At 46.2% G+C, this 15,013-nt stretch overlaps 1 protein-coding gene across 1 annotated transcript; it reads right to left on the bottom strand.

Moving 5' to 3' along the window:
- Nucleotides 1-8,383: 8,383 nt before the first annotated feature.
- On the bottom strand, nt 8,384-12,793 carry LOC123085481 (arginine biosynthesis bifunctional protein ArgJ, chloroplastic). Its single transcript, XM_044507114.1, has 16 exons — nt 12,453-12,793; nt 12,244-12,367; nt 11,983-12,056; nt 11,806-11,850; nt 11,643-11,693; nt 11,494-11,562; nt 11,198-11,256; nt 10,986-11,055; nt 10,809-10,889; nt 10,623-10,709; nt 10,155-10,277; nt 9,973-10,035; nt 9,669-9,746; nt 9,405-9,550; nt 9,222-9,292; nt 8,384-8,769 (listed from the first exon to the last, which is right to left on the bottom strand). Exons 1-16 carry the CDS (start codon nt 12,618-12,620, stop codon nt 8,687-8,689), a joined length of 1,392 nt encoding a protein of 463 aa, XP_044363049.1. The 5' UTR covers nt 12,621-12,793; the 3' UTR covers nt 8,384-8,686.
- Between the last annotated feature and the right edge of the window lie 2,220 nt (nt 12,794-15,013).

The following is a 15,013-nucleotide window of genomic DNA, read 5'->3' on the forward strand; positions in this document are numbered from 1 at the left end:
CGTCGCGGTTGTTTATAATATCATTAAGTGGCACTTCCGAGGCTACTGTAATCGAACAGACTTGAAAGTAGTGTCGCAGCTTCCGCGATGCCATGAATACCACATATGCTATCTTTTGGTAATGCGGGTGCCATGATTTGCATGGAGTGAGGACAGTGGATACATAGTATACCGGCTTTTGAAGAGGGAATTTATGTCCGTCCGCTTCCCGTTTGACAACGAGCACCGCGCTTACAACTTGATGAGTTGCCGCAATGTACAACAAAATTGGTTCGCCGATGTTTGGCGCGGCCAGGATTGGGTTGGTTGCCAAGATGGCCTTTATTTCTTCCAATCCGGCTGTGGCCGCGTCCGTCCACTCGAAGTGTTCGGTGCACCGAAGGAGGCGGTAAAGGGGTAAAGCCTTTTCTCCTAAGCGGGAGATAAAGCGGCTTAGAGCCGCCACACATCCAGTTAACTTCTGGATTTGTTTGAGGTCTGTTGGGGTATCCAACTGTGACAAAGCTCGGATTTTGGCCGGATTAGCTTCAATACCTCTACTGGAGACAATGAAACCTAGGAGCTTTTCGGCTGGTACGCCAAAAATGCATTTTTCCGGATTGAGCTTGATGTCGTATGTTCGGAGGTTGTCGAATGTGAGCCTCAAGTCGTCTTTCAAAGAGTCGACGTGTTTGGTTTTGACGACCACATCGTCTACGTATGCCTCTACTGTTTTGCCGATTTGTTTCTCCAGACATGTCTGAATCATGCGCTGATATGTTGCGCCGGCGTTTTTGAGCCCAAAAGGCATTGTGTTAAAACAGAAGGGGCCGTATGGTGTGATGAATGCCGTTGCGGCTTGGTCGGACTCCACCATCTTGATTTGGTGGTAACCAGAGTATGCGTTGAGGAAACACAATGACTCATGTCCTGCGGTATCATCAATGATTTGATCGATGCATGGGAGGGGGAAGGGATCCTTTGGGCAAGCTTTATTGAGGTCTTTGAAATCGATACAAAGGCGCCAGGATTTGTCCTTCTTTGGTACCATCACCAGGTTTGCTAGCCAGTTCAGGTGTTTTATTTCTCTGATGAATTCGGCCTCCAATAACTTGGCTAGTTCCTCTCCCATGGCCTGTCTCTTAGGTTCGGAGAAACGCCGAAGAGCTTGCTTGACCGGCTTGAATCCCTTTAGGATATTGAGGCTATGCTCGGCCAGCCTGCGTGGGATTCCTGGCATGTCTGAGGGATGCCAGGAGAATATGTCCCAGTTCTCGTGTAGGAACTCTCGTAGTGCGGCGTCCACAGCGGGGTTTAACTGTGCCCCGATGGAGGCTGTTTTTGTAGGGTCCGTTGGGTGGACTTGGAATTTGACTATTTCATCCGCTGGTTTAAAAGAGGTGGACTTGGATCTCTTGTTGAGTATCACGTCGTCCCTGTCCACTGTGGAGCGTAGCCTGGTTAATTCTTCGGCCGAGAGGGCTTTGGATAATGCCTCGAGGGCCAGTGCGGCTGTTTTGTTTTCGGCGCGGAGTGCTGTGTCCGGATCACTGGCGAGGGTGATGATTCCATTGGGCCCGGGCATTTTGAGCTTCATGTATCCGTAATGGGGCACGACTGGGAAGATTGTGAACGCCTCCCGTCCTAAAAGAGCATGATAACCACTGCTGAACGGGGCCACTTGGAATGTAATTTCTTCGGGCCTGTAATTATCCGGCGTGCCGAATACCACATCTAGTGTGATTTTCCCAGCACAGCGTGCTTCCCGACTGGGGATGATTCCTCTAAAGGTTGTGCTACTTTGCTCAATGCGGTTCCAGTCTATTTCCATCCTTTGAAGAGTTTCCTCATAGATGAGGTTTAATCCGCTGCCGCCGTCCATGAGTACTTTGGTGAGTCGAAAGCCGTCCATGATTGGACTGAGGACCAGTGCGGCTGGTGCTCGGGCTGTTCGGATTTTAGGTTCGTCACTGGCATTGAAGGTAATAGCCGTGTCACTCCATGGATTTATTGCTTCTACGTGGCAGATTTCGGCCATGCCGCGGAGTGTTCGCTTGCGCATATTATTTGACGCGAAGGTCTCAAACACTGTTAACACCATATTGTTATCCACGGGATGGTGCTCTGTGGTATTTGGGATAAGAAGATCCTCACCCCTTTTGGCCACCTGCCGGAGTATCCAACATGCTCTAAGGCTGTGCGTCGGTATTATATCCGTTGTACTATGAATTTTGCAGGGTCCGTTGAGCCATCCCTCCAGTACGGTTCCATGCCCTGTAGAGGGTTTTTGCTTTTTGGTAGTTGACCCGGGTGTATTGTGATAATGCACCCTTTTATTTTGGACTGGGTTTGTATTCAGGGTCGAATTATCCCAAAAGTTTGTTTCGGTTTTTCAGGCATTTTCCATCGCACAGTACTTTCGTACTATGGACGCCAAGTCAGCGAAGCGTGTTATCTCACGGCGATTTATGGCGTTAAGGATTCCCTTGTCCGTGAAATTATTGCAGAAAAATAGGATTGCGTCTTCCTCGCGATAGTCCTTAACCTTGTTCATCGCAAGGAGGAATCTAGCCCAATAGTGATGTACTATTTCCTGGGGCTCTTGCCGGATGTGGGAAAGATCGCTTATGTTTGGGTGGGTGGATGGAATTGAATCCGAACCCCTACCCGATCTGGGATCCAGGGGCTGAGGAGTTTCTAATTTTGGAAGTTCCGGTTCTGGGATGTTACCCGATAATCCTGGCCTGCTGCCTGACTCTAAGTTCAGGGATTGGATGTTGTCCTCCCGTGAACGGGCGTCCGGCTCGAAGAGCTCGGGAATCTGGACATAGTTGGTCCTCAAGATAGAGGAAAGGTCGCCGCATTGTTATTCCACCACTACAATATGATGGGTGACCGGTGGAGAGTTAATCTCCCTTTGATCGGGTTTAAGCCCAATCCGATCATAGTCCATAGCGACTCCCAAGGCGGCGATGCGATCCAAGAGCTCGTTTAAGGAGGCGAGCTCCATTGGATCCATCTGTTCGGCAAGTGCCGATTTGACGTGGAGGTTGTTTTCGATGACCCGAGAAGTCATCGTCGGCGCGACGGCCGAACAGGCGGTCATGATGAAACCACCTAGCCAGAGAGTTTGGCCGACAGCCAAAGCTCCTCCAGCAGTAGTACCGTCTCTAAAGACGAGACGAGACATCCTTCCTTCTGGCGACGGCACAGAGGAACTCTCAATGAAAGCACCAATGTCGGTGTCAAAACCGGCGGATCTCGGGTAGGGGGTCCCGAACTGTGCGTCTAAGGTGGATGGTAACAGGAGTCAGGGGACACGATGTTTTACCCAGGTTCGGGCCCTCTTGATGGAGGTAAAGCCCTACGTCCTGCTTGATTTATTCTTGATGATATGGGTATTACAAGAGTTGATCTACCACGAGATCGGAGAGGCTAAACCCTAGAAGCTAGCCTATGGTATGATTGTATGTTGTCCTACGGACTAAAACCCTCCGGTTTATATAGACACCGGAGGGGGCTAGGGTTACACAAGGTCGGTTACAAAGGAGGAGATATACATATCCGTATTGCCTAGCTCGCCTTCCACGCCAAGTAGAGTCCCATCCGGACACGAGACGAAGTCTTCAATCTTGTATCTTCATAGTCCAACAGTCCCGCCAAAGGATATAGTTCGGTTGTCCGGAGACCCCCTAATCCAGGACTCCCTCACCCTGCAAAAACAAGTTAGACGTCCTCTACCTTGTTGTTGCAAATTTTACGTGGCTGCTATGAGCTGAGCAAGAACCATTCTTACCTACACATCAAAAACCACAACGTGGTATAGTGATTACTTTTTGATCTTCAGAAAGAACCTTGTTCATTGAATCTGATTCAACTAAAGCTGGAGAAACAAACACCCACTAGCCACCTATGTGCGAAGCACGTCGGTAGAACCAGCCTCGCGTAAGCGTACGCATAATGTCGGTCTAGGCCGCTTCATCCAACAATGCCGCTGAATCAAGAATCAACTAGTGACGGCAAGCAATATGCATATACCCATGCCCGCAACTCCTTTGTGTTCTACTCGTGCATATAACATCTATGCATAAACCTGGCTTGGATGCCACTGTTGGGGAACGTAGTAATTTCAAAAAAAATCCTACGCACACACACAAGATCATGGTGATGCATAGCAACGGGAGGGGATAGTATCGTCCACGTACCCTCGTAGACCGTAAGCGGAAGCGTTATGAGAACGCGGTTGATGTAGTCGTACGTCTTCACGATCCAACCGATCCAAGTACCGAACGTACGGCAGCTCCGAGTTCAGCACACGTTCAGCTCGATGACATCCCACGAACTCCGATCCAGCAGAGCTTCGTGGGAGGTTCCGTCAGCACGGCGCCGTGATGACGGTGATGATGTTGCCACCGACGCAGGGCTTCGCCTAAACACTGCTACGATATGATCGAGGTGGATTATGGTGGAGGGGGGCACCACACACGGCTTGGAACAATCAACTTGTGTGTCTTTGGGTGCCCCCCGCCCCGTACATAAAGGAGTAAGGGGGAAGGCCGGCCGGCCTTGGTGCGCCCCAAGGAGAGGGGGAATCCTCCTCCTAGTAGGAGTAGGATTCATCCTTTTCTAGTCCTACTAGGAAGGGGGAAGGGGGAAGGAAAGAGAGGGAGAGGGAGAGGGAAAGAGGGGCCGCGCCCCCCTCTCCTAGTCCAATTCGGACTCCTCATGGGAGGGGGCACGCCGCCTCGTGGGCTGCTGTCCTCTCTCTCCCCTCAGGCCCATTAAGGCCCAATACTTCCCTGGGGGGTTCCGGTAACCCCCCCCCCGGCACTCCGGTTTTCTCCTAAAACATCCGGAACACTTCCGGTGTCCGAATATAGCCGTCCAATATATCATTCTTTACGTCTCGACCATTTCGAGACTCCTCGTCATGTCCGTGATCACATCTGGGACTCCGAACTACCTTCGATACATCAAAACACATAAACTCATAATACCGATCGTCACCGAACTTTAAGCGTGCGGACCCTACGCGTTCGAGAACTATGTAGACATGACTGAGACTCGTCTCCGGTCAATAACCAATAGCGGAACCTGGATGCTCATATTGGCTCCTACATATTCTATGAAGATCTTTATCGGTCAAACCGCATAACGATATACGTTGTTCCCTTTGTCATCGGTATGTTACTTGCCCGAGATTCGATCTTCGGTATCTCATACCTAGTTCAATCTCGTTACCGGCAAGTCTCTTTACTCGTTCCGTAATGCATCATCCCGCAACTAACTCATTAGTTATAATGCTGGCAAGGCTTATAGTGATGTGCATTACCGAGAAGGCCCAGAGATACCTCTCCGACAATCGGAGTGACAAATCCTAATCTCAATCTATGCCAACTCAATAAGTACCATTGGAGACACCTGTAGTGCACCTTTATGATCACCCAGTTACGTTGTGACGTTTGGTAGCACACAAAGTGTTCCTCCGGTACTTGGGAGTTGCATAATCTCATAGTCATAGGAACATGTATAAGTCATGAAGAAAGCAATAGCAACAAACTAAACGATCATCGTGCTAAGCTAACAGATGGGTCAAGTCAATCACATCATTCTCTAATGATGTGATCTCGTTAATCAAATGACAACTCATGTCTATGTTTAGGAAACATAACCATCATTGATTCATCGAGCTAGTCAAGTAGAGGCAAACTAGTGACACTCTATTTCCGTATGTATTCACACATGTACTAAGTTTCCGGTTAATACAATTCTAGCATGAATAATAAACATTTATTATGATATAAGGAAATATAAATAACAACTTTATTATTGCCTCTAGGGCATATTTTCTTCATGATCCACACACAAATTATCCACGAGGACTAAACCTTGTATATTCACTTAGCAAACATAATTAGTCCCCTATAAGTATATTTATTATTGATATCAAAAAATGATTAAATGTCATTACAGGTTCGATAGTATCTTATGATGTATCATGTGCGACAAATATATGTTTAGATACAACTCAAGAGTTTGTATCGGTGTTGTATCACATAGTATCTTGTGATGTATAATATGTAATAAATATATGTCTAGATACAACTATTCAAGTGCTTGTGTCCTAGAGTTGTAACTAGAATAGATGTCATTTAGTATGTCTCATGGGAGAACAAATCATAATTTATCTTAGATTCCATGATAAGAGTCATATCCTCGATCAAAATATAATGTGCACTATTTCTCCTTAACAATGATATTGCATTATCATTTTGGTAGTCAACATGTTTAAGATGCAACGTCACGTTGTGTCATGTGATGACTTGCTTTCATAGAACAACGAAATAATGTTGATGAAAATGTCTTTTTTGCAAATTATGCGACTAATGTGATTTTTTATGCTGAGGGTGCCACCTAGTCATATGTTTATCAAGCAAATTCAACAAAAGTCAAAGCATCAATTCATAGTTAATAATTCAAAGAAGAAAGAAGATAAAAAGAATAGGTCAAGCACGAAGGCCAATTCACCGCATATCTTGTCCCTCCATAGACTAGTGGGTCAACTTTTATCCATTTACTTCTCTCCCCTACCACCTCTAAGCAGTCTTGGTCATTTAAGGACTCCTAGCCTATATAAACCCTCAAAGGTGGAGGCTCTATCGTGTCTCACTTGAATACACACAAGAGGAGAGAGAGAGAGAGAGAGAGAGAGAGAGAGAGAGAGCACAAAGCTCTACCTCCGTATCCGAGGGGTCCCATACGACTCAGACCAACATCAAGGAAAAGAAGCCCAGGTTCAACCTTGGGAGGTCCCATACAAACCAAGTTGGCGATCAAGCCTCCCTCAGTAGTTCACAAAATAGGACTAGGTCGCGTACCGTCGAGGCGACCAAACCTATTAAAACACATCACAATTCACTTCGTCAAGTGTATGATGCAAGTGATTTGTACATACACCCTACTTGTTTAGTCTATGTTGAGAATATGGTTAAGAGATACTTCCTCTGTAAAAAAACATAAGAGCGTTCATATCACTACTTATATTTCTTTACGGAGGGAGTACCTCCTAATCTCACGTTCTCTCCACAACAACAACATTTTTTTACTTAGAAGTGTGGGTTTGAGATAGTTTTGAAAGATTGCAAATGTTCTTGTGAATTATGTTTGAACATTTCCTAACTTCTATAATTTCTGTTGCATTGGCTGAATTTATCATGGTCATCCATTTAACCTAGAAAGAGATCACATTCGTCCATTTAATCTTGGCATGTCTGCCGAATAAGAAGACATGGAACCCAAAAGGACAAAACCGAATCCATATTACGTGGAGCTAGTATTTTGTGTGAAAAAAGAATAAAAAACAATATTTTGAAACCCATTTTTTCTAAAAACAAATTTACATATGTGCGCGCGCGCACCCTCCTATAAAAGAAAAATATATGGTCCAAAAATAGAGTTATTATTTGCCTTTGTGCACCCAGAAAATTGTCTTTTTCTGTAGATTACAAATTAACAAACTTTCTCATGAAGGTTACAAATATATATAATACATTCATATATACCAGCGGATTGTTTTTTCAAACTTCTTAATACATCTTTCACGTTTTTCAAAATAATGAGCTCCTTGGCGAAAATAGAAAGGCGAACATGGTTCCACACGCACCCACATGAATAGTAAATTAAAAGAAAAATACCATTCTTTTGAATTCTAAAATGTTGGGGTATCAAATTTGGTCGGCCATTCTACTCACGTGTGAAGTTTTGTAAAGTATTGACACATGAGGTATTCTTAGTGAAGAAAATACAATTAGGACCATAGTATTCATCAAGTAGTGTTTTTAATATAGCTTCAATTTTGTCATTTTTGCCCAGATTTCCATGGATGCCATTTTTTCGTGAAACTTTATATGCAAGTATACCGGTTAACTATGTATGTTAGAGAAAGAAAATCAGATATCTTTAATTTTCACTAGTATTCTTTAAATTTAGCAAAAGTACAACATGCCAAAACATCCAAGTTGGCCCCTCGTTCTATTCACCAACCCATTTCAATGTCACAACACCAAGCTCTATCAGTGAATAACAGGATGTTCATCGAACGAACCTACTGAACCAAATGCTAATGTTCTGCAGTCAACCGACTACTTATTATGGCATAGTGAGAAACTTGACTTGGTACCTGAAAGTTGCAATCAATCCACAAATAATAGGGCAGCCCGGTGTAGCTCCCGCTTGCGCAGGGTCCGGGAAAGGGTCCGACCACTTTGAATCTATAGTACGCAGCCTTTCCCTACATTTCTATAAAATGCTGTTTTCAGGACTTGAACCCGTGATCTCATGGTCACAAGGCAACAGCTTTACCACTGCGCCAAGGCTCCCCTTCCAATCCACAAATAATAGCATATACAAAAATCCAAATAAACTTTATTTTGTCAGGCCAACATCCTCCTTTATCAATCAGAACCGAGAAGGATGGTAGACAATTTTCACATGGTACCACCAAATTCTTCAGCGCATTATTCCAGTCACAAAACACTAACCTGACTGTTCTTGTAAAAGATAATACATGTTCGACCTATTGGTACAACACACTATCGTTTCGGTATGATATAGTTTTCAGAAATGCAGTTGCATCGAAAGAGCACTCAGACAAATGAAGACAACGGATGTGTATTCAGAAATGCAGTTTTCATGGAGAATACGAATTTCACGTTGTGTATTCAGCATTTATTTCGACATACTTATAACTTAGGTCACAGCCCCACGCCTTTCCAGTGCCTCCTCCATTCCCTGTGAACACAATGGATGTGTATTGTTATGGCAGTCTCACAATTTCATAAAATATAACCATCAATAGAGCGTATTCTTGAAAAAAAAGGATAAATAGAGTATCAGATTGTTCGGGGATAAGAAAAACAACTGGGTTATGCGCAATCTGAGCTTCCCTTCACACGAATCAATGTCTGTGAAAGCATTCATTTCAGGGTTCGTTTGATTCAAGACACCCCATTAGCCTGTCTCACAGCTGTCTTAACATCAATACTAATTCACGAAACTAATGAATACGGGAAAGGATTAAATGCAAATACAGCAATTTAATGGGCATAAATATGAACTAAGAGCATTCTAGAAGATAAATATGAACTAAGAGTATTCTAGAAGACATATGCGGAACATCATGAAGCTCTCATACAAGGACATACTACAGTTTTAATTGTGCACCACAGAGGCTGGAAGCTTACCAACTGATACATCAATGTTCACTGTACCATGGATGTCACCAGCATCTTTGAGATACTTGCTAGCAGCAGATCTAAGAAAAAGAGTTGGCGTTTTAGCTCATAGCACTAAAGAGTTCAACAGTTCTATTCACTGTGACTCAAACAAGTAAATTTAGAATTATATGTAGTCAAGGTTTCTTTAACCTGTCAAAAGGGAGTGGTTGGCCATTTTTCATTAGTGGAATAACTCCAAGGGAAATATCAAGTTGATCTGCATCAAAATGAATCCCTGAATATCCGACAGAGCAAGCAATGCGCCCCCAGTTCGGGTCTCGGCCAAATACAGCAGCCTGGCCCAAAAAATGATCCAATCATTCAGGTCTCGTGGGATAAGGAATGCAAAAGAAAAAACTAGTAATGCTCGTATGCTCCCAGGCTGCAATACATGGCAGGTAAATAATAACATACTTTAACCAAGGAGGACGCTGCCACTGAACGAGCAATCTTCGCTGCGTCTGCCTCATTATTTGCACCAGTTACAGTAACCTGCATAGGAAAAGGGCACTTTAGAAGATTGTGCTATATTACTGGAAATGTACGAAATGAATTTTGATATAATGCATGAAACTGTTGCCAGATGACTCAAATTGTTTTTCTGAAAGTAAAGAGCCAAGTCATCATTTTCGCAAGAAAATGTGTCACAGACTCCCAGTAGGATGATAATGCAGAAGACACAAAGTGTTAAAAGTATTATGCCACTGATCCACTTAACCTCAATTAAGCAGGTTGCACCCTCACCATCCCATGCTATGGATTTTGCGAGGCCTTGCATTACCTACATAAAGATAGGTCAGACTCTTTCTACTTAACAGTATAACTGAAACTATATAGATTGCTATAAGTAATATTATGGCACACACACAGGCATGCTTGGATTGGGGAACTGGAACTTACTGCATCTAGGCATGCTTGGAGCTGTTGAGCTTCAACGCTATCATGAGTGAGGATGTCCGACAAACCAGATAATCCACTAGCCATAGCAATAACACAGTCATTCGTACTTGTATCACCATCCACCTTCAGATTTATGAGATAAAACAGCTATGAGTTTTAGGTGCATGCCCAAGGAGATCATATGGCCATAAGATAACCCAACTAGTCAACAATGCTCATGTATTCTCAGAGTTATAGTTCCAAACAAATTACCAAGCAAATTAAACCCCAGTGCAAAAACAAATAATGTCTACTAATCGGTATCCAACACTATTCTACTAGATATGAACCTCACACAACATTAATATTGTATTGATAGATTTTCAATATATATGTATGGAAGTATTTTGATGGACTCCATAAGTTCTTTGCAGGTTGTGTAATTGCTTCACACACTGATCAACATAAGAGAGAAGAGTGGTTACTCACAGTAATTTGGTTGAAACTTCTACTCACTGATGTCCGGACCATTTCTCTCCAAACATCACTTCTTACTTGAGCATCGGTTGTGAGAACCTATAAAAGATATTACCATCAAGCTCGCGCTGTGCCTAGAGAGAGGAAATGAGAGAGGGAAAAGGAGTGTATAAAATGAGACAGAGAGAGGGGACATACACCAAGCATTGTCGCCATATTTGGATGAATCATCCCGGAACCTTTGGCCATTCCTCCTATCTTGATAGGCACTCCTCCAATCTATTTTTTTAGTAAGAATTGATGATAATCAAGATCATGTCAATTCATGATAGAAGCCAACGAATCCTATATGCAAGTAAATAAAGAAATTCAAACCTCAGTCTGGACAGCAATACTCTTGCTAACAAGGTCTGTAGTTGTGATGGCCACAGCTGAAGAATTTGAACTGTAATGGAAGGACAAAAATAATAGTTTAAAGATAGCAAATCATTAAGCTCCTAGTGGTGATTTTATCTCAATAGGTTTACGTTTGTGGAGGCTTTGAGAAAACAAATTGTTGCTCACAAGACTATATATAATGACTATACCCTTCAGTAGATGAAGACAGAGAGCCCACAAGTCTAGGAAGTGAATTTATAAGTGCTTCCTGCATTGTTAAAACCCACAAGCATCAGATGGAAACTCTAACAGGTCAGACAATGTGTGGTGTCGTATTGCCAGACAAGTTGCTTAGCTACCACTCCCTCCGATCTATATTAATTGTCCCTGCTTTAGCACAACTTTAGCACAGAGTTATACTAAAGCAGCGATAATTAATATGAATCCGAGGGAGTACCTCATATGAAACACTCGAGTGTAGATTTGTTGCAAAAACCTATTGTACCTTTTTTATTCTTTGACCAATGACACCAGTGGACTGGATCAGTATGTCATCTGTGCTCACATTCAAAAGCTGAAACAGCAATAATTGGTCAAACTAGCAGCAGTGATGCGCTGCGTAGTGCATAGGCATCCGAGGGACAGGTTCGGTACCTTGGCAACAGCTTCTGCACTATCCACTGCGTCCTGATATCCTGCATCACCCTGATGACCAATTATTTACAGAAATAGCTCTTGTTCAGTCAGTGCATTCCAAAATACAGTTCAGAGATGCTGACGATCATATTAAGTTCTCCCGAAAGGCAGAAAGACTTACAGTGGCTGCATTTGCTTGACCAGCATTAATCAACACAGCACGAGCCTAGTAAACAGCAAAATGATAACAGTTAATACCCCTCAATGAATGACCACTACCATTGTGTATCATAATTTTTCCATCGAACAATTTTTCTTTAGTTTTGGCAAGGTAAGACTAGGGGCAGAATTATCTTACTGTTTTGGATGAACTAAGGACACGCTTGCAATACAGAACAGGCGCAGCAGCAACAACATTTGTTGTAAAAGATCCTGAAAGGAACCCAACACGATGAGAACTGAGTCTAACTGATAGGTTACCGATCATACATTACATCAGAAAGCAACAGAATAATTAACGGTTGTTCATCATAGTGAGCAACTGAGCATACGCTCATAGAAATTTCCTAGTTGTGAATTGACTACCATACCATGAAGAAAGCGCTCGTGGTAGTCTTACCGGCGACGGTGGCGTCGACGTCGCAAGCAACAAGCGCCAAGTCAGGCTTCTGTCCCTTGGCGCGCAGGCCGCCGTAGATGCCCGCGGCCTTAAACCCCTTCGCCGCCGTGACGCCGCCTTCTACCTGCATCGACACCAAAGCAGATTCAGAGGGCAAAGCCCTGACGACGAGCCAGCGGGGAGCACAGCCAAATGGTCGAGCTAATCACCTGCTTCCATGGCCCGTCTGGAAGGAGGATCGGCGCCGCGGAGATGTACCCCTCGGCGGTGGAGGCGGAGCAGACGACCCTCCTGCTCGGCGACGGAGAGCTCATCCGCAGCGGGCGGTGCGGGAGCGGGGCGCGGCAGTGGAAGAGCAGGAGGGAGGGTGGCGGCATCGCTGGGGCGAGCGGCGGCGTGGCTTGACGGCTGGTCGCGCGGCGCGGGGCAGGTGGGAGTGGGAGTGGGAGTGCCGGAGTGGCGGGCGGGACGGGTCGGGGGGTTCTTTTTGCGGCGTGGCCGGTCGGCGGTTGGGACCCGGGGGTTGGTGGCGCGGCCGGCTGGCGCTGGCGGCTCGGCGGAGAAGGGCTGTTGGGGCTGGTCGTGGGCCGTGGACTCGTACTTCGGGTGGGGTGCTAGCCCGCGGTCAAACAGCTGAAAGGAGGATAGATGGTCACCCGTCAGCATCTTCGGCCCACCCATAAAAAAAATGCTCAAAAAAAATCAACTCGAACTGAGGGCATAGTTTTCCCCGGAAGAATAGTTTTCCCTCGTGTGATCTGTTACATGCTGAACTCGGCAGCTCGCCCTCCCAAATACTCCTATGTGTTGGATATCCTCATTATGTGGGCTATGTGAAAATGGCCATTTGAAGTCTTTTAGGAAACTCTTTAACACTGAAATTGTGCACACGAGGAGAGGAAGATGGCGTTTGACGTACGCTGGCACGTCTCCTTTGCGGCGGACCTCGCATCGGCACGCACCCTCCACTTCGCCGATGGCGAGATCTTCCTCCGCCACGGTGCTCTCTGGATCGTGCTGATTGACGAGAAGGGAGCGACGGTGGATGCACGCTACCTGCGCGAAGGGGAGTTCATCGACGTAGGCCAGGTCGTTTCCTTTCCCTGTCACATAGCTAGGGTTCGGGACCGGATCCCGGCGAGCGACACGGTTGCGTGTGCACGTTTGGAGCGACCGACGAGCAATGGTGTGTGCGATGCACCGAGTCATGTTCCGGATGGACGATGGCGGGGCCCAGGGATCCTCGGGCCACATCCAGCCACGGTTGGGGCGGCCGCCATTGATGCTCGACACATGGACGGAGATTCGCGCGACCATGGTGTGCATCAGGGATGCGCGGGTACAAAAGCTCCTCCCACCCCGATCCGTGACCTAGACGCCACTCTTTCTCACTTCTGAGAGACACCAAGAAACCCTAGATCAAGAATCTCCTCCTCCTTCCTCTGGTGGGAGGGAAAGGTTGGAGGCGACAGCAGATCCTACGTTGCGGTGGTGGCCTCCAAGCCACGCGAGCCAGCGGTGATGGAAGATCGCAGTGGCCAAGCTTTCCGCGGGAATCGACGGGAAGGCTTCGGATCTGGGCAAATGGGGCGCGGAGCCGGTCGGTTTGGCCGGGGACGCGACCGGGGCCGCTTCTCGTGGTCCAAGGAGGTCGACGGCGACGATCTCTCCACCAAAAAGAAGGGGGCGTCGGCATCGGACGACACCGAGCGGTGGGATGAAGCAGCAGAGCGAGCCAAGCGGGCGAGATCAGGGGGGTCTGGGTGGAGAAGAACCCTAATCCTCCTGGTTTCAATGCAGCGGGCTCCCACAAGAAGAAGTAGATCTATGACACCACCCCGCGTGCTGAGTCTTCCTCCCAGGTGCTTCCACCCAAAGCTTACGATCCATGTTTGATCTGCAAATCCACTAGCCATACTCCTCTAGTTGTCCACAAGCTTTCTGTGAGAGGTGTAGTAAGATGGGGCATTTGGCATCGGTTTGCACTACCTTTCTGCCTTGGGAGTGTGTGGCACCGATGTGTGCTTTCCAGGCCAAGGGCTAGGGATTTTTCTACATCCCAGACTTATGCACTGCTAAGCAGCTTAAGGAGAGGGCTACTAGTGTAGTAATTACAATGATTGAAGGAGAGGCTAGTGTGAAAGAGTTAGAAGATGCATTTTCTGACTACATTGGGACTAAATGGCACTGTACTGCTCGCTCAATAGGCCCCAATACTTATTGTTGGGGAACGTAGTAATTTCAAAATTTTCCTACGCACACGCAAGATCCATCTAGGTGATGCATAGCAACGAGAGGGGAAGATTGTTGTCCACGTACCCTCGTAGACCGTAAGCGAAAGCGTTATGACAACGCGGTTGATGTAGTCGTACGTCTTCACGATTCGACCGATCCTAGCACCGAAGGTACGACACCTCCGTGATCTGCACATGTTCAGCTCGGTGACGTCCCGCGAACTCTAGATCCAGCTGAGTGTCGAGGGAGAGTTTCATCAGCATGAAGGCGTGATGACGGTGATGATGAAGCTACCGGAACAGGGCTTCGCCTAAGCACTGCAATGATATGACGAAGGTGGATTATGGTGGAGGGGGGCACCGCACACGGCTAAGACAATTGTCAACTTGTGTGTCTATGGGGTGCCCCCCTCCCCCGTATATAAAGGAGTGGAGGAGGGGGAGGGTCCGACCCTCTATGGCGCGCCCAAGGGAGTCCTACTCCCACCGGGAGTAGGATTCCCCCCTTCCCTAGTTGGATTAGGAGAGGAAGGAGA

Source organism: Triticum aestivum, chromosome 4A (genome assembly GCF_018294505.1).
Source record: "Triticum aestivum cultivar Chinese Spring chromosome 4A, IWGSC CS RefSeq v2.1, whole genome shotgun sequence".
NCBI lineage: Eukaryota > Viridiplantae > Streptophyta > Magnoliopsida > Poales > Poaceae > Triticum > Triticum aestivum.